Source organism: Stegostoma tigrinum, chromosome 4, assembly GCF_030684315.1.
Source record: "Stegostoma tigrinum isolate sSteTig4 chromosome 4, sSteTig4.hap1, whole genome shotgun sequence".
Lineage (NCBI taxonomy): Eukaryota > Metazoa > Chordata > Chondrichthyes > Orectolobiformes > Stegostomatidae > Stegostoma > Stegostoma tigrinum.
Genome location: NC_081357.1, coordinates 17,589,677 through 17,613,065, shown reverse-complemented (window position 1 = coordinate 17,613,065; position 23,389 = coordinate 17,589,677). Strand labels below are relative to the sequence as shown.

The 23,389-nt window shown below is 42.6% G+C and overlaps 1 protein-coding gene across 1 annotated transcript in view; it reads right to left on the bottom strand.

Moving 5' to 3' along the window:
- The window catches only part of mrpl33 (mitochondrial ribosomal protein L33), a 35,660-nt gene extending 12,788 nt beyond the window's left edge, over nt 1–22,872 (bottom strand). Inside the window, exons 1-2 of the mRNA XM_048530314.2 lie at nt 22,795–22,872; nt 2,466–2,484 (exon numbers count right to left, since the gene is read on the bottom strand). Of these exons, the coding sequence (XP_048386271.1) occupies nt 2,466–2,484; nt 22,795–22,816 (41 nt within the window). The 5' untranslated portion in view covers nt 22,817–22,872. The remainder of the gene's footprint in view (nt 1–2,465; nt 2,485–22,794) is intronic.
- Between the last annotated feature and the right edge of the window lie 517 nt (nt 22,873–23,389).

Here is a 23,389-nt window from a genome sequence, read left to right as displayed (position 1 = left end):
CTTATATCCTCTGTCTTGTCAGCCCCATCAGTCTTCAGGGAGAATCATAACCTGCCCAATGCGATAACTGTCTTACAACCACACACTACAAAGGGTCACTCAGCAAATGCAGATTCCCTGGATTCCTTGAACAAGCTGCGCTCTGCCCATACTCAGTACAAATTTGAAGCCATTACACTCTACAATATACTTATCAGAACTGCTACTTAAAAATGTATCAAATTCCATCCACTTTACCTTTAGTCATACAATACAACAATAATGAAATTCTTGACTAAACACAGCATTTAACTCATCTATAATAGATCCAGGCATGAAGCAAAGGGAATTTCAGACGTGAGGAGCTCTGAACATTTCTCAATATCGAACATCATTTGCTACTAGCCTGATCAATATGTTCAAATCCTGCTTAAGGTGAGCCTGTTTGGTTTCAGAATTTATGACTTCTGAAGATTTTAGAAGTATTCATTGTAGCATTCACAAGTTTAAAATCTATAAACCTTGTGACAAGCAATATTTATGAAGACAAAAAGCAAAACAGATCCCAAAGAAAGGCTGAGACAAGGTGTAGAGCTCGATGAACACAGCAGGCCAAGTAGCATTAGAGGCACAGGAAGGCTGACGTTTCGGGTCTAGACCCTTCTTCAGAAATGGGGGAGGGGAAGGGGATTCTGAAGTAAATAGCAAGAAAGTAGTAGGCAGATAGAAGATTGATAAAAGGAGGAGATAGGTGGAGAGGAGACAGGCAGGTCAAGGAGGCAGGGTTGGAGCCAGTAAAGGTGAGTGTAGGTGGGGAGTTAGGGAGGGGATAGGTCGGTCCAGGGAGGAGGGGATAGGTCGGTCCAGGGAGGAGTGGACAGGGGGGAGGGCAGGTTAGGGAGGTGGGCACGAGCTGGGCTAGTTTTGGGATCTGGTTGGGGAAGGGGAGATCTTGAAGTTTGTGAAGTCCACATTGATACCATTAGGCTGCAGGGTTCCCAAGCAGAATATGAGGTGCTGTTCATGCAACCTTCGGTTGTGGCACTGCAGGAGGCCCAGGATGGACATGTTATCCAAGGAGTGGGAGGGGGAATTGAAATGGTTTGCGACTGGGAGGCGCAGTTGTTTGGTGTGAACCGAGCGTAGGTGTTCCGCAAAGCAGTCGCCAAGCCTCCGCTTGGTTTCCCCAATGTAGAGAGGCCACAACAGGAGATGTTCACGTGCACATCAGCTAATGTGGCATATTGATGATGTTGTCTCAGATTCACCAGCGTCTGCAGTTCCTACTATCTCTGTACCAAACAAAGAAAGGCTACTTGGGACAACATTTGTAAATTCTTTTTTAAAAAAAACTTGCTCAAGAAATGTGGGTGTTGCTGACTAGGCCAGTACTTATTGTTCATTCGTAAGTGCTACAGAGCAGTTCAGAGTCAATCATATTGCTATTTGTCTTTAGTCACATGTAGGCCAGAACAGATAAGGATGGTAGTATTCTTCTTTAAATAGCATTGGTGAAGCAGATGAATGGCAATCTACAGTAGCTACATAATTGCCATTATCCAGCTTTTCTAATTCCAGATTTTGAACAAATTCAAATTTCACCATCTGCCATGATGGGTTTTGAGCTATGTACCCAGGGCATTAGGCTGAGGTTCTGCATTGCTAGCCCAATGACATTATCACTATGCCATCACTGCCTTCCATCACCAGTTTCTGGGTTTCAACCTCCTAATTATTGCAGAATACTGACCCTTTATTTCCACTTATTTTCAGTATTGATACAATTTTCTAGGAAAAGACAAAGGCCTTAACTGAAATACAAATACTGCATCACTAGCCTCATCATACCAACAAAGATAAACAGCAAGTTAGTTTGAAAACTATTTCCTTTCTCAACACGTATTAACCAACTTTTAATGATTTTATTTCTATTCAGATACTTCAGGATCATAAGACCATAACATTACCCGCTATGGATGTCGAACTCAGTGGCTTAGGGTTACGTTTACTCCTTTTGTTTAGGCAGTGTAGTTTACAACAATCTTTCCCAAGTTCCAAGGCACTTCTTTCTCACAGAGTGACGTTCAAAGCTTTCGTGCCCGCAATTCTGTATTTTCTTCTATGCTTCCCTCAATAACCTTCAAGCATCACATTCAGCCCCCGACTTTTATTGACCTTAAAGTGACGGCATTGCTAATCATTCTGGTAGCAATTATAATGGGAATTGCAGATGCTGGAGAATCCAAAGATAATAAAGTGTGAAGCTGGATGAACACAGCAGGCCAAGCATCATCTCAGGAGCACAAAAGCTGACGTTTCGGGCCTAGACCCTTCATTCTGGTAGCAATGTGATTTACCCAAAAAAATCCTCTCAAGTTCCCTTCCCAAATACATTATCCATCTCCTGTTTTTTGAAAACTCAGGCATACAAAATATTGAGCATGTTTAGCATACCAGTCATATCAAAAATATAAGCAGTGACTTACTTTGATTTGCTCTTGGCAACTGCGATAGTCCAACAGGTTCAATTTTTAAAAAAGAATGAAAAGAAATGAATATTAGATTACATATAAACTCAGCTTCAGAGCATTACAGTTTAATTTAAAATGATTCTGTAATATAATAACAGCCGTTTAGTTAATCTCAGCAGATATGCCCCACTCCACAACTCTACTGTCAACAAACCTCAGGAAAATTGAATTTATTTCAGATGAATTTTAAAAGCATCCACAGTTAATTAGCACAATACCCTGGTGTATTTTACACTCTCGTGACATGAATCACATAATAGATTAATCTTTTTGAAATAAATCCGTTAGAGGTGCCTTTTAGCTTGAAAAACACTCAATAAACTGGATTTAAATTTGAAGACAGGTGCTGCCATGAGATACTTAACATAGAATATTAGCATCACCTAGTGATAAGAACAGAGTCCTGCAACAGCAGAGTGGTTAGGTGACCAACACATTTAGAGTCTGATTGAGGAAGTTTGGCCAGGACTGAGAATGAACATTTTAGTGAAAGCACTGCAAGTGAGACAGGTTTTGCAGGATCAGAGTACATCAAAATATACTTCCCTGAGTGCTCCTGAGATGCTGCTTGGCCTGCTGTGTTCATCCAGCCTCACATTTTATTATCTTGGAATCTCCAGCATCTGCAGTTCCCATTATCAAGGATAAAAGGTAACTTGGTTACTATGCAGACACGGACTAACAGCATGCTGCATTATTAGGTATATTTGTTTCAGTGAAGATAAAAGGACGACTTTAAAAAAGAATTGGGAAATTGGAATATAAAACTACCCAGGGATAGATAAAAATAGACAATAAAAGCTTGCAACAAAGGCACTAAAAGAAGAAAGTACCAACAGTGAGCACTGGTGTCCTACGGGTCAAACAATCCTGTGGAATTAATAACTAGAAACAAGGAAATGGCAGAGATTTGGAACAAGTATTTTCTATCTGTCTTAGCAGAAACGCAAAATACACACCAAGAACTGTAGAAAATCACAGGGTAAAAGCGAGGGAGGAACTTATAACAATCACAACCATTCAAGAAAAAGTACTGGGAAACTCGTGGGACAAAGGCTGAAAAATCCATGAACCCGATAGTCCACATCTTAGGGTCAGAACGGAGATGGCTTGGTTGGAATCTTCCAAAATGTTCTAAATTCTAGAAAAGACTCAATAGGTTGGAAAACCACAAATGTAACATGGAATGATGGAAGACAGGAAGCAGAAAATATAGGCCTAATAGTTAGTCAATCTCTGTCTTTTGGAAAATGCTAGAATCCATTATTGAGAAGGTGAGGGCAGAACAGTTGGAAAAACCAGGCAGAGTCAGAGTCAACATGGTTTTGAGAGAGGGAAATCATGTTACGACAAAGTTATTAGAATCCTACGACAATGTAACATGTAGGAGACACAGGGGAATCAGTAACTAGTTTCCAAAAGGCATTCTATGAAGGTTGATAAAAAAAGTTGACAAATACAAGGTGAGAGCTCATGGTATTGGGGTGATATATTACCGTGGGTAGATTCACTCCACATATCAAAAAAATGGCTTGACTTAATCATACTCCAAACATACAAACTGTCATACAAACAATATCCTAGACACAAAGGATAGCTTCCACTGTGTGTCACTACCAATGTACTAAATGTGATAGATCTTGAACAATTCTACCAACTGAAGATGAGGTACTGATGAGGCACTGTGGGCCTTAAGACGCAGCTGAATCAGTTCCCTAACTTCCTGCAACTCATGGCCCAGTATATTCCTTGATAAAGCCAGGGGATCAACCCTGATTCAATAGAGAGTGCAGAAAGGCATGCCAGGAGCAGTACCAGGGATACCTAAGAATGAAGTCTCAACCAGATAAAACATAAGTCTAATTGCACATCGAATGGCAAACGGCAATTGAGCTATCTGATTGAACAATCAATAGATCAGACCTAAGCTCTGCAGTCCTGTCACATCCAGTCCTGAATGGTGGTGAACAATTGAACAACTCACTGGAAGATGACGCTTTACAAATATCCCGATCTTCAATGATGGGACAGCCCAGTATATTTGTGAAAAAGACTGAAACATTTTCAACGATCTTTAGCTAGTGAAAGCTCCATCTCAGCCTCCTCAAAGTCCCAAGCAGCACCAATGGCAGTATTCAACCAGTTTGATTCACTCCAAGTAATGTCAATAAATCATGGAATGCACTGGAAACTGCAAAGACTATGGGTCCTGACAACACTCCAGCAATAGTACTGACAACCTGAACTTGCCACATCCCTTGCTAAGCTGGTGCAGCTATAAAACCAGTATGTGGAATATCACCCAGATAGGTCCTATATACAAAAAGCATGACAAATCAAACCAAACCAGCTCCTGTCCCATCAATGCCCTCTTAATCATCAGTAAAGTGAGAGAAGGCGTTATTAACAGTGCTACCAAGCAGCAGCTGCTCAGCAATATGTTGCTTACTGACACTCAGTTGTGTTCCACCAGGACAGCTAAGCTCCTGACCTCATTACAGTCTTAGCTCAAGACAGGAACAAAAGAGCAGTATTCCAGAATTAAAGGTGAAAGCCCTTTACATCAACTAAGTGTGGCATTAAATAGCTATGGCAAACCCGAGCAAATTGAGGAAAACTCTTTTCTGGTTGGAGTCATACCTGACACATAGGAAGACGGTTGTGTTCAATGGAGATCAGTTATCTCCGCTCCAGGACCTCTCTGCAGAATTTCTTCAGAGTAGTGTCCTAAGCCCAACCATCTTCAGCTGCTTCAATGACCTTCCTTAAACCATAAGATCAGAAGTGGGGAAGTTTGTGTATGATTGTGCAATGTTCACCACCATTCGTGAATCCTCAGATACTGAAGTAGCCCATGTCCAGATGCAACAAGAACTAGAAAATATCCAGGTTTGGGCTGACAAGTGGTAAGAAATACGTGTGCCACATAAGTGCCAGGCAATGGCCATTTTGAAAGGAAATTTAACCATTGTCCTTGACATTCAACAAAATACCACAATCTCTCACAATTAGCATCTTTGGGGTTATCATTGGCCAGGAAATTAGCTGATCCAGCTACATAAATACTGTGACTGCAAGAGCAGCTTAGAGTTTAGGAAACCCACAGTGAGTAACTCACCTCCTGCCTTCTTAAAGCTTGCTCACCACCTACCAGGCACAAATTAGGAGTGTGTTAGAATACACTACATCTAACTGAATGAGTGCAGCTCCAAAACTCAAAAGTAGCTGGACACCATCCAATGACTTGCTTTGGAGAAGAACCACAACCATTCACTAACTCCACCATTAATGTAGTAGTGTATACAATCAAAAAGGTCTTCACCAAGGCTCCTTAGACAGTACCTTCCAAACCTATGACCACTATCATCTAGAAGGACAAGGGCAGAAGATACATGGGTAGAACACTCCCTGAAAGATTGGAAAAATTCTTCACTGGATGGAGACAGAACTATAAGAAAGGAAGATGTCAACAACTGTTCAATGAAAGTCCATCATTCCAGCCCCAGGATATCCCAGTGGCTCATTGCCATCTTCTCCAGGACAATTAGAAATGGGCACTAAATGCTGACCCAGCCAGTGATGCTGACATTCTATGGAGTTAAAAAGTTTGCTAACTAACAGGAAAGAGAAACTGGAACGAATGCGTCATTTTTAATTTGGCAAACAATAACTAGTGGAGTTTCATGACTCAAGGATCAATAATTTATATTGCATATTCATGACTTGGATAAAGGAACTGACTGTTATAATCACAATTCCTGATAAAACAAAAATATATATGTCATCAGGTGACAAGTAACAATGGTAGGCCACTAAGCCCTTCTACAATCCCTGTAATCTTTCATCCCTTTCGCAATCAAGAATCTATCTACATCTGCCTTATAAATATTTAAAGTTTCTGCATCTACTGTTTCTTGAGGAAGGGAATTCCAAAGACTCTCAGCCCTCAAAAAGAAATCCTCATTTCTGCCTTAACTAAGATTTTTTAAAAACAATGTTCCCTAGTTTTTGATTGTCCCACAAGAAAACATCTTTCCACATGCCTAAACCCCAGTAAAGTACCCTCAGGGCCTTATAATGTATTAGTTAAGTCACTTCTGATTCTTCTAAACTCCAGAGGGTATAGGTCTAGCCTATCTAGCCTTTCTTCATAAGGCTGTGGAAAGACACAGAGTCTGTAAAGGAATAGAGCTTGTTGAGTGGACAAAAAACTGCCAGATAGAGTATAATGTGCGAGGTCTTCACTTTGGCAGGAAGAACAGAAAAGCAGATTATTACATAAAACAGAGAGAAATTGCAAATACTTCTGGACAAATGGATTCGGGTGTTCTTGTATTAAATCATTAATTTTGCAGATCCACAAATAATTAGAAAAGCAAATGCAACACTTACCCTTATTGCAAGGGAAATGCAGTATAAAAACAGGGATGTTCTGCTGTATAGAGCTTTGATAAATCAGCACCTGGAGTACTATGTACAGTTTTGATCTTAATACACTTGTGCCAGAAGCAGTTCAAAGAAGGTTCACTGGGTTGACTTCTGGAACGAAGGGTTGTTTTAGGAGTAAAACATTGAGCAGGTTGGGCCTAATGTTTTAAGTTTACAACAAGAAGAGGAGATTGTAATGAAACACAAGATTCTGACAGGGTAATTACAGCCTAACAGATGCTAAAACTGCAAACACTGAACATTCGGATCATTGTTACTGGCCTTTGAAGGAAAAGAATCTGCCTTTGTCTAGTGCCTTATCACACTCCAAAGCAACTTTATTTTGATTACTTTGTGCTGCAACTGTACAATAATTTACTAACCACTCCCAATCCATTATTGGGTTTGACTGGCTGAATATTTGTACAAACTACTGATAACAATTTTCCACAGGAATAAAGGCTGTGGCTTTGAATGGTAATGATTTGATTAGATACTTAGCTTTACTGTAGTTGATGGCACATGCTCCTTAATGTCATCCTTCACCTAAATTCCCAGTGCACTTGATATCAGTCTCCCTGTCTCCAATCTCAGCCTTTACGAACTTTACTATCCCTTGACCTAAGCATGTGCAGGCCTTGGCACCTGAGAGCTCAAGTTTCAAGCAACTAATGGCATCCACCTGAAAGAAGCAGGATCTTGGTCTAATATCTCAAGTTGAGGATCACACTTGCTGCAAAGAATCGTTCACGTCTACGCTGAAACAGATATCTACGAATGGCCTGCTTCCACACTGTACGGATTCTATGAATAAGTGTTAGATGAAGGGCCTGTTCTGTGCTGTACTGTTCTATGTTCTATGTTCTATGATCAGGAACAGGATTGGAAACTTCTACTTTCCAACAATAGAGCCAAGTAGGCATGCAAGTATGACCCATGGACATGAGTCAGCTGCAAACTGTGGCAAGTGAATCTAGCAGGATTTATACCCTCTCAAACATACACTCGGGGGCATTACAGCCTGTGAATGGCACTAAGCAAATGTGATAGATGGTGCAGCATTTACACTGTATGGTACCTTGAGGTTAGGCTGCAAGCTGGGAACTCGATATTGAGACCTCAATTCTGACCACAGCACTTTGTGAAACTGAAATCAATGAATCTGGTCATGCATGGGTTAACACCAGCAAATAACCAAGAAAATCTTCAGATTGTCACTAAAAACTCCCAAATGGTTGACTAATGTCCTTTGCCAAACGCACCTGGTCACACCAAGATCGGATTCCAGTCCCAAGTTAGACAGATCATTTTTAATACACTTGGAGCCAGCAATGAATATTCTCTCACTAGAGTTGGCCACACTCAAAGCAATGCCATGTTTGAACTAGATTTTCCTTGAAAGTAGCAGTTCTATTTTCTCTCAAACTTGCAATTAAAGACTGACAAATTTTGGAAATAAATATTTCTGCCATTTGTGGGTCCAAATATATTGCATAGTGAATGCAGTGTTTTGAAGCTCTGAAAACTATATTTCTGTTTTATTTGTGAAGGAGAAAACAGAGTTAACGTTTTGGGTCCGGTGATCCTTCCTCATTACTGAGGAAGGGTCACCGGACCCAAAATGTTAACTCTGTTTTCTCCTTCACAGATGCTGCCAGGCCTGCTGAGCTTTTCCAGCAACTTTGTTTTTGTTCCTGATTTACAGCATCTACAGTTCTTTTGGTTTTTATTTCTGCTTCATTTGCTGACTTAAACCACTTCATGTCTGGTTTGGGTTTAATTGATTTTAAAAATAAAATATGTTCAAAAATATAAATGAATTCAATAGAGTAAATAGAAAGAAACTGTTTCCTTTAGTGGGGGAGTGGATACTTTACACAGCCTTAAATTAGAGTTGGGCCATTCAGGGCAGGATGCACTTTTCAGGCAAGAATGATGTAATTTCAGAATGCTCTCCTCCAAAAGGATATGGGTACTGGGTCAACTGGGACTTTCAGAACTAGATGGTAGATTTTGATTTGGATATTTGGAGTGTGGACAAAGGCATGCAAATAAAATGGAGGCACTCATATCTGTAAGACCATAAGACATAGGAGCGGAAGTAAGGCCATTCAGTCCATCATGTCCACTTCGCCATTTAAATCATGGCTGATGGGCATTTCAACTCCACTTCCCTGCACTTTCCCCGTAGCCCTTGATTCCTTCTGAGATCAAGAATTTGTTGATCTCTGCCTTGAAGGCATCCAACGTCCCGGCCTCCATTGCACTCTGTGGCAATGAATTCCACAAGCCAACCACTCTCTGGCTGAAGAAATGTTGTCTCATTTCAGTTTTAAATTTACCCCCTCTAATTTTAAGGCTGTACCCATGGGTCCTAGTCTCCCCGCCTAACGGAAATAACTTCCTAGCATCCACCCCTTCTAAGCCATACATTATCTTGTAAGTTTCTATTAGATGTCCCCTCAACCTTCTAAACTCTAATGAGTACAATCCCAGGATCCTTAGCCGTTCATCATACGTTAAACCTACCATTCCAGGGATCATCTGTGTGAATCTCCGCTGGACACACTCCAGGGCTAGTATGTCCTTCCTGAGGTGTGGGGCCCAAAATTGGACACAGTATTCTAAATGGGGCCTCTCTGCCTTCTGTCAGACAGCCAATCCTCACCTCGCTCAGCAGCCTCCCGTGAGGCACCGTATCGAAGGCCTTTTGGAAGTCTAGATAGATAACATCTACTGGGTCTCCCTGGTCTAATATACTTGTTACCTCTTCAAAGAATCCCCCAATCTAAAGAACAAGAGGGTGGCAGAGGGCGAGCTAAGCTCAGGGCTTGTCCACTTCTTTTTACATTTCCTCAGTTTTTCTTTGTTTTTGTTAAACCCTAGAGAGTGGCAGATGAAGGAGGCCACCTCCAGTGGCAGTGACAGCAACACCAAGATGCGCCAGACGCAATTCCACCCCAAGCCAGGGTCTCCCGGATGAAGCTCCAGATCCATAGATAGGCTGGGCGCATGAAGGAGTGGAAGCATCAGTGAAAGGGACAGACGGCGGATTGGTGACAGCGTGTGGAGGACTGTCAGACGGGGAACAGGAGAGAGGTACGGAACCCGCGCATCCTCAGGCCTATGGTACCAACTTGAATGCAGCGATTGTGGAGCGGCAGTGGCAGAGGCCTGTAACCAAGACCCCAGAGCCCGTTACAGAGGATCGATCAGTAGCAACTGGAGGAGCAGTGGAGGAAGAACAAGAAGGAGAGAGTAAGATAAATGCTATTACAGTAAAATCTTGTATTATATTCCATGTTTCAAGATGGCACCACAGCCTGGTGACACTTTGCATATAACACGTGAAGAAACACTCTTCTCTGTATTGTTATATACGTGACAATAAATCTGATCTGATTAAATGCCAGGACTGCCTAAAGTAACAATACAACACGATAACAGCAGTATTTTCCTTTTGGTACCTGAGGCCCCCAAACTGGGCCAGAAGAAAACAAACTGTCCTGAATTAACCACTGAAAAATTACCAAAGTGACTCTTTGCAATGTTCCCTGTGATGTTTGAGAGCCAGCTGACTAGCTGAGTGTTTAACAGAACGATCAAGGTGGAGAAATCAGGATTTAAATTTTTAATTTTGTTGCGACAAGATGAGCTTACTGCAGTAACTTTACTTTTCTAATACAAAATCACAATCAGACCTGCAAAAAGAGTTTAAATTAATCTAGATGTATGAATACATTTTCACAAAGGCAGATGAAAGCTAGACGGCAATCCCCTGCAATTCCATTTACAGGCCAAAACAAGTGGTGTGCATGCCATTAACACCAGTCTCTCTGGCTGGGTCCAACCTTGTTATGCAGGGAGCACTAACACAGCAAGCACAAACCCCAAAGCACGTGAAAAGCCACCTGCTTCCTAATTAAACTGAAAGCTCTGGTAAATCAGGAGATCTATTCGGCTAAGCAATTATTAGTTCTTTACATACCTTTGCTACTGAACTAAAAAAAAACCCTCTCATCATCATCCAAGGAGTAGGACCCCTCAGCCGGAGCACAACCACTCCTTCCATTCCTTTTCTTCCTCTTTTTGTGCCTTTTCCTCACTTCTTTGTTCTTACATCCCATCCTTGGGTCTCCAGTGAAGTCATCACAGGCTCTCAGCCTCAGAGCGAACTCCCGGTCCTTACCTCTTCCCCTTGAGGCTCCTGTAACATTATTTATTTATGCATTTTTCTAATTTTTTCCTAAGAATTTGTACTTAAGAATTTGTACCTAGGTAACTTGTTATCTAAGATGGCATCAGTTCCTGCTTGTAGGCAGGCATCCAAGTGGGCCAGGTTGGGGTCAGTGCAGATACAGCACATTTTTCAGCCAGAGTCCATCTCCTCAGCAGAATTAATGACACATGCTAAATACGAGTAGAAAAAGCACAAGTGTTCATTTGCAAGTGAATTTCAAAAAGACAAACATAAATAATTGAGTTCAGTAAACTATTGCCAATGATTTTCATGGTTGACTGATCCAACGAAGTGAAGGGGAAGTGTGTTCCATTAAACAATCTCAAACTTAGTCATTATACAGGCATTACATCAGTAGGAGGTTTTTTGACTCAGATATCGTTGACATTCAAACCACTGGGATAAAACCTAATACGTTATCCAATCTATGCTTGATCATCAAATTGAGAGAAGGAACTGTACTTAAAAAGTAACACTTGCTCAGCAATAACCTGCTCACCGGCTCTCAGTTTGCGTTCTGCCAGGACCATCTGACTCCTGACTTAATTACAGCCATGTTCAAATCATGAACAAAGGCTGAATTGCATAGGCAAGGTGACAGTGACTGTCCTTGACATCAAGGCCTCATTTCATTGTGTTGTGCTTTCAAGGAGCCCGAGCAAAACTCCCTACTGGTTGGAGTTATACCCAGCACAAACAAAAACCGTTGTGGTTTTCGGAGGTTAATCATCTCAGGCCCAGGACTTCACTGCAGGTGGCTTACCAATTTACGGTTATAAATGCTGGCCTGTTAAGTGAGGTCCAGATCCTGTGAACCAATATTTTAAAAAAAACAAAAATCATTTTTTCACCATCTATCTTGCTTCTTTTCATCTTTATCGTTGTGGATATGAAAAATATCTCCTGTTTAACAAAGCTTCATAGAAATTTTGTCTCTGAACTGCTGCCTTCCCTTTATATTATATACATCCCCTAGAACATGTTTTAAAGAAAAGCCAATCTTCGTGGAATCTTGACTCTTGGTAACCTCAATCATTACCAGCAACTACTTGTGGCTTTGAGCACAGCAGTGATGAGAAGTGAAACTGTATGGAATGCTGGGAACAAGATTAAATGGAAAAATATCATCTCTCCACATCCTAGCCTCAGAATCAGCAAAGAAACAACAGCACTACTTGGAAAGACTCATTCAGTGTGGGATTTTGACTTAGAAATGTTTTCTCTCAATTGAAAACAGATAACAGGAGGTACATAGTTCCCACAAGAATAAGACCACTTTAAGGTACTATCCTGCTTTATTCCCTCAAAAATGGGTTTCAGATTTTGTTTCCAAGAAACGGTTAAAAAAAAATCTGATGTCACCCATCTGATTGAAAAATAATGCAAAGCATATTTAGCTTTTGCTTATGTTTCAGGAAAATCACATTTCTAAATCACTAAGAATAGTAGGGAATGTCAGAACAGATTTGTTGCAGATTTGCTGCATGTGATTTTATTTTGTCAAATGTGCAATACCATTGCAATGACAATTCAGCTGGGCCTCCAGTATTCTGTTGTATCTGCAGTCAAGTTTCCAAAAACACACAGCAAAAATGGTTCAATGGTTCCTCTTCATTGCAAACTCTCTCAAACAGCAATTACGTGTCAGCAAAAAAGAAGAAGCTTGCATTCACATAGTATCTGTTGTATCCTCAGGACACTAAGAACCAACAAAGTGTTTTTATCAAGTGCTGTCACTGCAGCAAGGGCCCACAAATAGAAAACTGAACAAATGGTCAAATTAAGTGGTATTGCTGGAGGGATGAATATTGGCCAGAAAGGCAGGTAAACTCTCCTTTATAAGTACAGCGGTTTTTCAATTTACAAATGTCAACTTATGAATGGGATCCCATACAGTGGCGTAATCTTAAAGATCCAACATACAGACTTACGAATGGTTATCTTACTTTGTCCTGCATTGTGTTCCAAATAGTGTACAAATAAACTTGCAAACAGACTCCAGAAAGAAACAACCTGGAGACTGCAGGATTGTAGATGGCGAAAGTGTCGGAGGATGATGCGTTGTATCCGGAGGTTGGTGGGTCCTCCGCCTCCGCCGCATTTGCTCCCACGATGAGGCATTCCATTCCCGCACATCCCAGATGTCCAAGTTCTTCAAGGACCGCAACTTTCCCCCCACAGTGGTCGAGAATGCCCTTGACCGCGTCTCCTGCATTTCCCGCAACACATCCCTCACACCCCACCCCCGCCACAACCGCCCAAAGAGGATCTCCCTCGTTCTCACACACCACCCCACCAACCTCTGGATACAACGCATCATCCTCCGACACTTCCGCCATCTACAATCCGACCCCATCACCCAAGACATTTTTCCATCCCCACCCCTGTCTGCTTTCCGGAGAGACCTCTCTCTCCGTGACTCCCTTGTTCGCTCCACACTGCCCTCCAACCCCACCACACCCGGCACCTTCCCCGCAACCGCAGGAAATGCTACACTTGCCCCCACACCTCCTCCCTCACCCCGATCCCAGGCCCCAAGATGACTTTCCACATTAAGCAGAGGTTCACCCACACATCTGCCAATGTGGTATACTGCATCCACTGTACCCGGTGTGGCTTCCTCTACATTGGGGAAACCAAGCGGAGGCTTGGGGACCGCTTTGCAGAACACCTCCGCTCAGTTCGCAATAAACAACTGCACCTCCCAGTCGCAAACCATTTCCACTCCCCCTCCCATTCTTTAGATGACATGTCCATCATGGGCCTCCTACAGTGCCACAGTGATGCCACCCGAAGGTTGCAGGAACAGCAACTCATATTCCGCTTGGGAACCCTGCAGCCCAATGGTATCAATGTGGACTTCACCAGCTTCAAAATCTCTCCTTCCCCCACCGCATCCCAAAACCAGCCCAGTTCTTCCCCTCCCCCCACTGCACCACACAACCAGCCCAGCTCTTCCCCTCCACCCACTGCATCCCATAACCAGTCCAACCTGTCTCTGCCTCCCTAACCTGTTCTTCCTCTCACCCATCCCTTCCTCCCACCCCAAGCCGCACCTCCATCTCCTACCTACCAACCTCATCCCACCTCCTTGACCTGTCCGAATTCCCTGGACTGACCTATCCCCTCCCTACCTCCCCACCTATACTCTCCTCTCCACCTATCTTCTTTTCTCTCCATCTTCGGTCTGCCTCCCCCTCGCTCCCTATTTATTCCAGAACCCTCACCCCATCCCCCTCTCTGATGAAGGGTCTAGGCCCGAAACGTCAGCTTTTGTGCTCCTGAGATGCTGCTTGGCCTGCTGTGTTCATCCAGCCTCACATTTCATTATCTTTGTTTTCTATTAGTTAGCTAATTGTTTACCCATGCCAATATATTACCTCTAATATCATGGGCTCTGATACTATTATGTAGACTAAAGCATAGCTACCTTATCAAACACCTTTTACATATTACATTAGTGTTTCCCTTTTATCTATCCCAAAGAATTTGTCCAGCATGATTTCCTCTTCATGAAGACATGCTAACCCTGCTCTAATAGAATATCCTTCATAACAGACTCAAACCGTTTCCCAATTACAGACATTAGGCTAACGGACCTGTTTTACATCCCTTCCCTCTTAAATAAAATGTCACATTAGGAGTTTTCTAATCCTTTGGGACTAAGGATTGTTAGTAGATATACTGGGAGTAATATTCCATCTCTGTAGTTACTTCAAGGATGTATCCCATTAGGTCCATGGGATGCACGGTTGTTAGCTCCATTAGTTTTCCCCACACCTTTATTCTCGTGATATTCCCTGCTCTGGAGGGAAATATCCAAGCTGTATAAGCTGTTCATGTTTATAACTAAAGGGGTTCCGAAAACCAGTCCGGAATTTTCCTGTAGCCAGTTGTGTTTTACTCAATACTGCAACTCTAATTCAGTCTTGTAACACCTTGGTGCACATTATTAAATATAATGTCATTTCAATCAACCTGCTCACACTCATTCCTACATTTCTGCCCTAGACATGCCGTAATGTCCTAATAAAGCACAACACAAGCTCATGGAACAACACCTCACTTTCCATTTAAGCACTTTACAACTTTGAGGACTCTTAAGTTCTACAACTTCACAGACTGGCTGCATGGTGGGTCTGCTCTGCATTTTCTTTTTCATTCAACCTTACCCAAACTGTTCCCTCGCCCCAACAACCCCAGTCTTGTCTTGATTTCATCTTCTTTACTTCACTGTCAGTAGGCAGGACCCATTTTCTCCTTATCATACTTTAATTTACACACATTTTGCATCTATTTCTCTTGCAGCACAATTAATTACCTCTTTGTCTTTTATACTGGGCCTGTTCTCCTGGCTCCTCCTACTCCATTAAAAAAAGGATATAAAATACAAAAAAAATTTCCAACCATTTTCAGTTCTAGAGAAGAGTTATACTGAGCTTGAAATGTTAACTCTTTCTATCTGCATTTCCTCAAGCATTTTCTGTGTTTGTTTCAGATTTCCAGCGTTTGCAGTACTTAATTCACTGGTATGTCCATCTTGAAGAAGCTCTGCTCTTCAACAGGATTTCTGTTTTAATCTTTTGGCTTGCTCACCTTCCAGCAGCCTCTTACTGTTGATAGTGTTTGCCAAAACTTGCCTTCACAGCCACATCTTCCTCAGTGACTGTCTCCAGCTCTGCCTTACTCATGGATTCCAAATAAAATTCCATCCCTCATGTTTTCAACCTACCCCGGATCACTTAGGTATGTATCTTTGAGACACTCAACAATCCTCAGACAGCTGCTTCCTCTCAAGGTCCACACTAAATGCCAGGTTTATGCACACTCACAATCTCTCTCGCTCTCTCTCAGTAAGCACCACCTGTTGCTATTCATAAGCTGTCCTGGTCTCCAGTTCCATTTTATTTGTTGTCTCATTTGATGCTCTAACAACTTTTTTCTCTTCTTTACAGGTGTCAAAGAACAAAAATTCCAAACACTTAAGGGTACTGACGCCTCTCTGGAACGTTCTGCCCCTCCCCTTCCCTCCGACTCCATCCCTTCAGCTAATCTCCTTTTTTGTCCTGCATTCTGACCTTCCCCTCTCTGATGCTGAGCAATCTGAGCTCAGCAAAGGACTTGGATTTTATTCCTTTGTAACCCTACCTCAATTAACTTTGGGCAGAATGTGTCGCTGAACTGTTTTTCTGTTGGTACCAAGGCGCTTCCAGGTAAAAGTCTTCACAGAGAAAACATCCCTGATAGCCAGATCAGAAGAAAGGCATTTAATAACTCGAGAACAGCACAAGAAAGGCGTGTAGACCTTGACCAATGAAGTTTCAGTTTACTTTCTTATTACTCAGGCTTACATAAGTGGGACTTGTGATTATCGGAACAGCATACCAGTCAAATTTAGTTCAGTTAGGGAATAGTTCGTTGTTGAGGGGGAGTTGTTCGGTTTGTTAGTAATTCTGTTTACTTGTGTACTGTTAGGGTTAAATAAATAAATTGTTGTTTGTTGCTTATAAAGTAAATAGCAGGGATTTTCTTTCATTTAACCTCTCCTTCTCTGTAACAGTTTAACAGATTTAGGCAAGGTGAGGCCAGCTTCTCTGGGTGTTTTGGATTTAGTTATTAGAAGGGGACCTCCATTCCCACCGTTACAGACCGGGGACTCGTGTTTCGATTTTAGTTGTCAGAGGGATTGAACCCTCCCTTCCTAACATCTCTGATATCAGCATTTCATAAGGATCACTCCCTCCCATATTGTGCCATCCAATGAAACTATATTAGATCTGACACTTGCCCATTCATATCCTTCCTCCTCACTGTCCAAAGCACCAAATGCATCTTCCAGGCAAAGCAGTGTTTTATTTGTACTTCTTTCAATCTAGTCTACTGTACTTACGACTCACAATGTGGTCACCCTTATATAGGGTCATAGAGGTTTCAATACAGAAAGAGGCCCTTCAGCCCATTGCATCTGTGCCAGTCAGAAGCAAGCATCTAACTATTCTAATATAAGATAACAAGGTGTAGAGTTGGATGAACAAAGCAGACCAAGCAACATCAGAGGACCAGGAAAGCTGACGTTTCGGGTCTGGACCCTTCTTCAGAAACCGAAACATCAGCTTTCCTGCTCCTCTGATGCTACTTAGCCTGCTGTGTTCATCCAGCTCCACACCTTGTTATCTCAGTTTCTCCAGCATCGGCAGTTCCTACTATCTCTCACTATTCTGATTCCATTTCTCAGCACGTGGCTCGGCCTTAAATGCCTTGGCAGTGCAAGCATATATTTAAATACTACTTAAATGTTGGGAGGATTTCTGTCTCTATCACCCTACAGACATTATGTTTCAAATTTCCACAACCCCCCCCCCTCCCCAATGAAAAAACATTTTTCTCATATCTCCTCTAAACTTCCTGTTCCTTCATTTAAATCGGGTTCTCCACCAAGGGGGTAAAGCTTTTTCATGATCTATACTGTCTATGCCCTTCAATTTTGTAATTCTCAATCATGTCCCTCTCAGTACCTTCTGCTCCAAGGAAAATAAGCCTAGTATACTTATGAAAAGCATATGCATCGTGAGCAAGACACTCCAGCCTGATCAAGTCTCAAATAAATCTCCTCTGGAGCCTCCAAAGTGCAATCACATTGCTCCTATGATGGAAATTCCAGAACTAAACACAATACTCTGTGATTTGACCAACATTCTTTACAATTACTCTCCGTACTCTTAAACTCTTTGCCACAGCTAATAAAGGCAAGTGTTTTTAATCAGACTTTGAGAGAATGGCAGGTTGTTGTGCAAAGGACAGGTTAGTAAGTAATTGGAAGAACCTGAACACTTCATTATTAAATAGAAACACAGGCAGTGAGTGGATGTAGTGATCCCAATTGAAAACGGAAGAGCTTTATCAAAAATTCCACAAATTATTCAGGGGCTTGTGCAAATTAAAATGGGAGTACCACATTTGTCCGCAAAATGATATTAAGCTCATCTGCCTACATGTTCCAAGGTAAGTAACCATCCATTATTCAAAAAGGCAAAAGCTAAGTTAGAAAATATTTTCCCAATACAGACTGGGTGACTGCTTTGTGAAAAACCTCAGGAATGATCCTGACCTCCCACTTACTGGACATTTTAATAAACCTCCTCGCTCTCATGCCACCATTTCTGTCCTAGGCTTGCTGCAATGTTCCAATGAAGCATAACTCAAGTTCAAGGATCAACATTTTATTTTCCACTTAGGCACATTACAGCCTATAGCACTCAATAATGAATTCCACCACATCAGAGCTGCCTGAAATAGTTATCACCTATCCTGAGACCATGGCCCCTTGTTCTCAATTCCTCCTGTCACTCCTTACTACTCTAGTTAGACTCTACTTCACACCCTCAATATTAACTCGGGACCCCAAGAACTCTCATAGCTTCAGGTTAAACATGGGTAAGGAAACCTCCTCTGATCACCACATACCGTCCTCCCTCAGCTAATGAATCAGTACTCTTCCTCAATGTTGAGCAACACTCAGAGGAAGCACTGAGGATGGAAAGGTCACAAAACGTACTCTGGGTGGGGGATTTCAGTGTCCACCACCAAGAGTGGCTCGGCAGCAGTAGTACTGTTCAAACTGGTCGGATCCTAAAGGACACAGCTGCTAGACTGGGTCTACGGCAGGTGGCAAGGGAATCAATAAGTGGGAAAAACACACCTGACCTCATCCTTACTAATCTGCCACCTGCAGTTGCATCTGTCCATGACAGTATCGGTAAGAGTGGTCATTGCACAGCCCTTGTGGAGACAAAGTCCTGCCTTCACGTTGAGAAAAACCTCCATCGTGTTGTGTCGCACTTTCACCGTGCTAAATGGGACAGCCTTCACACAGATCTAGCAACTCAAGATTGGACATCTATGAAGTACTGTGAGCCATCAATGGCAGCAGAACTGTACTCCAGCACAATCTGTAACCTCATGGCCAGCATATCCCCCACTCAACCATTACCACCAAGCCAGGGGATCAACGCTGGTCCAATGGAGAGTGCAGGAGGGCATGCCAGGAGCAGCACCAGGCATACCTGAAGATGAGGTACCAACCTGGTGAAGCCACCAAACAGGACTACTTGCACACCAAACAGCTGAAGCAGCGAGTGACAGACAGAGCTAAGCAATCCCACAACCAACGGATCACATTTAAGCTCTGCAGTCCTGCCATATCCAGTCGTGAATGGTTGTGGACAATTAAACAATTGACTGGAGGATGAGGCTCCACAAACATCCCCATCCTCAATGATGGAAGAGCCTAGCATAGCAGTGTAAAAGATAAGGCTGAAGCATTCACAGCAATCTTCAGCCAGAAGTGTCGAGCGGATGATTCATCTTGGCCTCCTCCAGTGGTCCCCAACATTAGAAGTACCAGTCTTCAACCAATTAGATTTACTCCATGTATGCAAAAAGCAGGACAAATCCGACCCAGCCAATTACCGCCCCATCAGTCTTCTTTTGATCATCACTAAAGTGATGGAAGGTATCATTAACATGCTATCAAGCAGCACCCTCTCAGAAATAACCTGCTCAGTGACGCCAAATTTGGGTTCTGCCAGGGCCACTCAGCTCCTGATCTCATTACAGCCTTGGTTCAAACATGGACGAAAGAGCTGAATTCCAGAGATGAGATAAGAGTGACAGACCTTAATATCAGGGCTGCATTTGACCAAATGTGGCATGAAGGAGCCCCAGCAAAACTGGAATCAATGGGTGTCAGGGGGAAAACTCTCCGGTGGTTGGAGTCATACCTGACACATAGGAAGTTGGTCGTGGTTGTTGAAGGCTAACCATCTCAGCTCCAGGACATCTCTGCAGGAATTCCTCAGAGTTGTGTCCTAGGCCCAATCATCTTCAGCTGTTTCGTCAATGACCTTTCCTCCATCATAAAGGTCAAAAGTGGGGGTGTTTGCTGATGATTGCACAATGTTCAGCACCATTCATGGCTCCTCAGATAGTGAAGCAATCCATGTTCACATGTAACAAGATCTGGACAATATCCAGTCATGGGCTGACAGTGGCAAGTGGCATTTGTGCCACACAAATGCCAGGCTACGGCCATCACCAGTAAGAGGCAATCTAATCACGAACCCCTGACATTCAATGGTGTTCCCATCACTGAATCCCCCTTTATCAACATCCTGGGGGTTACCATGACCAGAAACTCAACTTGACTGACCACATTAACACAGTGGCTACAAGAGCAGGCCAGAAGCTAGGAAAACTGCGGTGAGTAACTCGCCTCCTGACTCCTCAAAGCCTGTCTGTCATCTACAAGGCATAACTCAGGAGCATGATGGAATACTTCCCACTTGCCTGGATGAGTGCAGCCCCAGCAACACTCAAGATGCTTGACACCATCCAGGACAAAGCAGCCCATCTGACTGGCACTACATCCACTAGTATCCACTCCCTCCGACACTAACGCTCAGTAGCAGCAGTGTGTACTATCTATAAGATGTAATACAGAAATGATCAAAGATCACCAAAGATCCTCTGACAGCACCTTCCAAACCTACGACCACTTCCATCTAGAAGGACAAAGGTACCAAACATATGAAAACACCACCACCTCCAAGTTCCCCTTCAAGTCACTCACCATGTTGACTTGGAAATATATCATTGTTCCTTCACTGTCACTGGGTCAAAATCCTGGAATTCCCTCCCTAACAGCATTGTGGGTCAACCCACAGCAGGAGGACTGCAGCGGTTTGAGATGGCACCTTCTCAACAGCAACTAGGGAATAGCAAGAAATGCTGGCCAACCAGCAACACCCATATTCTACAAATGAACAGAAAAAACACTTGATTCATTCTGTCCACCACCAATACTCAGTGGCAGCAGTGTGTATTATCTACAAGGAGCACTGCAGAAATTCACCAAAAATTCCAACCCACTATTATTTCCATCTCGAAGGACAAGGTCACCAGATACATCGGAACACCACCAACTGCAAGTTCCCCTCCAAGCCGCTAACCATCCTGACTTGAAAATATAATTCGAAACGTCAGCTTTTGCGCTCCTGAGATGCTGCTTGGCCTGCTGTGTTCATCCAGCCTCACATATTATCTTTCCTTTATAGTAGCTGGATCAAAATCACGGAACCTCCTCACGAACGGCATTGTGAGTTTACCTACAAAATGCAAACTGCAGCATTTCAAGGCGGCAGCTCACCACCAGCTTCTCAAGGGTAACTAGGGATAGGCAATAAATGCTGGCCAGCCAGTGATGCCCACGTCCCACAAGAGATTAAAGAAACAAAGGTCAGAACATGAAGAGGTTTTATAAAGAAAAAACAAAAACTGTTTGAAATTTAATAAAGAAGCAATTCGGAGAGGGTACGATAAAGTGCTAACCTTATGAAGGAAGGTACAACCAATCAACCATGATTTTACAGAATGGTAGAGCAGCCTTGATGAGTTGAATGTCTTACCCTGCTTCTAAGTACAATGTTGCTAACAGGTCCTATCACAAAAATAAATTGAGTTCACTCTCACCAAACAAACTACACAGAGATTAACAGGGATAGTAGGAACTACAGATGCTGGAGAATCTGAGATAACAAGGTGTAGAGCTGGATGAACACAGCAGGCCAAGCAGTATCAGTGGAGCAAGAAGGCTGACATTTTGTGCCTAGACTCTTCTGAAATGTCAGCTTTCCAGTTCCTCTGATGCTGCTTGGCCCGCTGTGTTCAGCCAGCACTATACCTTGTTATCTCAGAGATTAACAGAAGTAGTTTTACATCTCTTTAGACAGTGCGAGGACTTATTCAAGCTTTAAATTCAATTTATACAGATATTTCAGTCTCATTTTACTTCACACTTCACTGCAAGTGGGCAATTCTCAAAAGATATTAGTTGTTCTGTAAAAATCACAGTGAGACTGCCATGTACTTACCCTCAAAAACTCATTGGATTACATAATATTTGTTTTAGTACTCCCGGGTATCCACTATTCTAGATATATCAACCATCTTGAACCCCTCAATCAGATTTCGTAATGACTTCAAGGTATTCATTACTCTACATATAAACCAACTGAACTTCTCGATTAGGTTGCAGTCTGTGATCACTGCCAGGTATTATCTAGGCCAGTCCTGTCCAGATTAATTGTAGTCAAACAGGAGGCTGGAAGAACACAGCAGACCAGGCAGCATCTGGAGGAAAGGAGCAGTCAACATATCGGGTATGGCCCTTCATCAGGACTGGATGAAGGGTAACACCTGAAACACTGACTGCTCCTTTTCTCCAGATGCCGCCGGCTTCCAGCCTCCTGTTTGCCTACCTTGGATTCCAGCATCTGCAGCTGCTTTTCTTTTGTCTCCTACCAGATTAATACCCAGCCAGTCGTATCGCTATTTGTAATTTGAAAAGACTGCCCCTTCCCCCAGCCAAGTGTTATCAAAAGGAGATGAGGGCGGATATAAAAGGGGCCTTGGGCTCTACTCAAGATTCTCTCACGTTCTCTCTGCGGCTCGCAGACAGTCGGACCGTTAGTAGCATGTTCAACACCGACAATTCAAATTAAACACTCTTGTGTCATTCCTAACGCTGCTGTAACTTTGACCAAAGAGCGAGAGACTCACAATTCACTGTTGTCAGAAACATCTTCACTCAACCTGGCGACCCACAGCAACACTTCCGGGTCACGTCACAAAACTCCTTCCGGGGCACAAACCAGTTTTTTTTCCCCCTGTTTTGATTTTGCTTCACTTTCTTCTGCAAATATGTTAATAATATGTACTTAAAGTTATTGCTTGCTATTCATTGCCCTCACCTGCGAAGTTCATTCAAATGTAAAAATAATCAGCATCAACTTTGGAGATGGTTAAAGGTTGAGAAACATGAACCATGTCTATCTCTCTGCACTAAGGTGTCAGACTTACTGAGTAGTTCCAGTATTTTCTGTTTTTATTTTCCAGTGTTTTCCTTTTTGCATTTTACACTTCGAAAATGTTAACCCTTCGTTGGCTGTGTACATGCAATTGCACTTTTTAGCAATTTGAAACTCACTGTTTCCACGAAAAGATGCTATACATTTCATTTTTGTTTTCCAGAAGAGTTCCTGGATGTCCTGTATTTGACCGCCACACAAACAGCAATGGTTCAGGAAAGGGGGACATTGAGGCTTTGTGGGCTGGATGTTGGGCTAACCTAGAAACAGGATCCATATCTGCACAA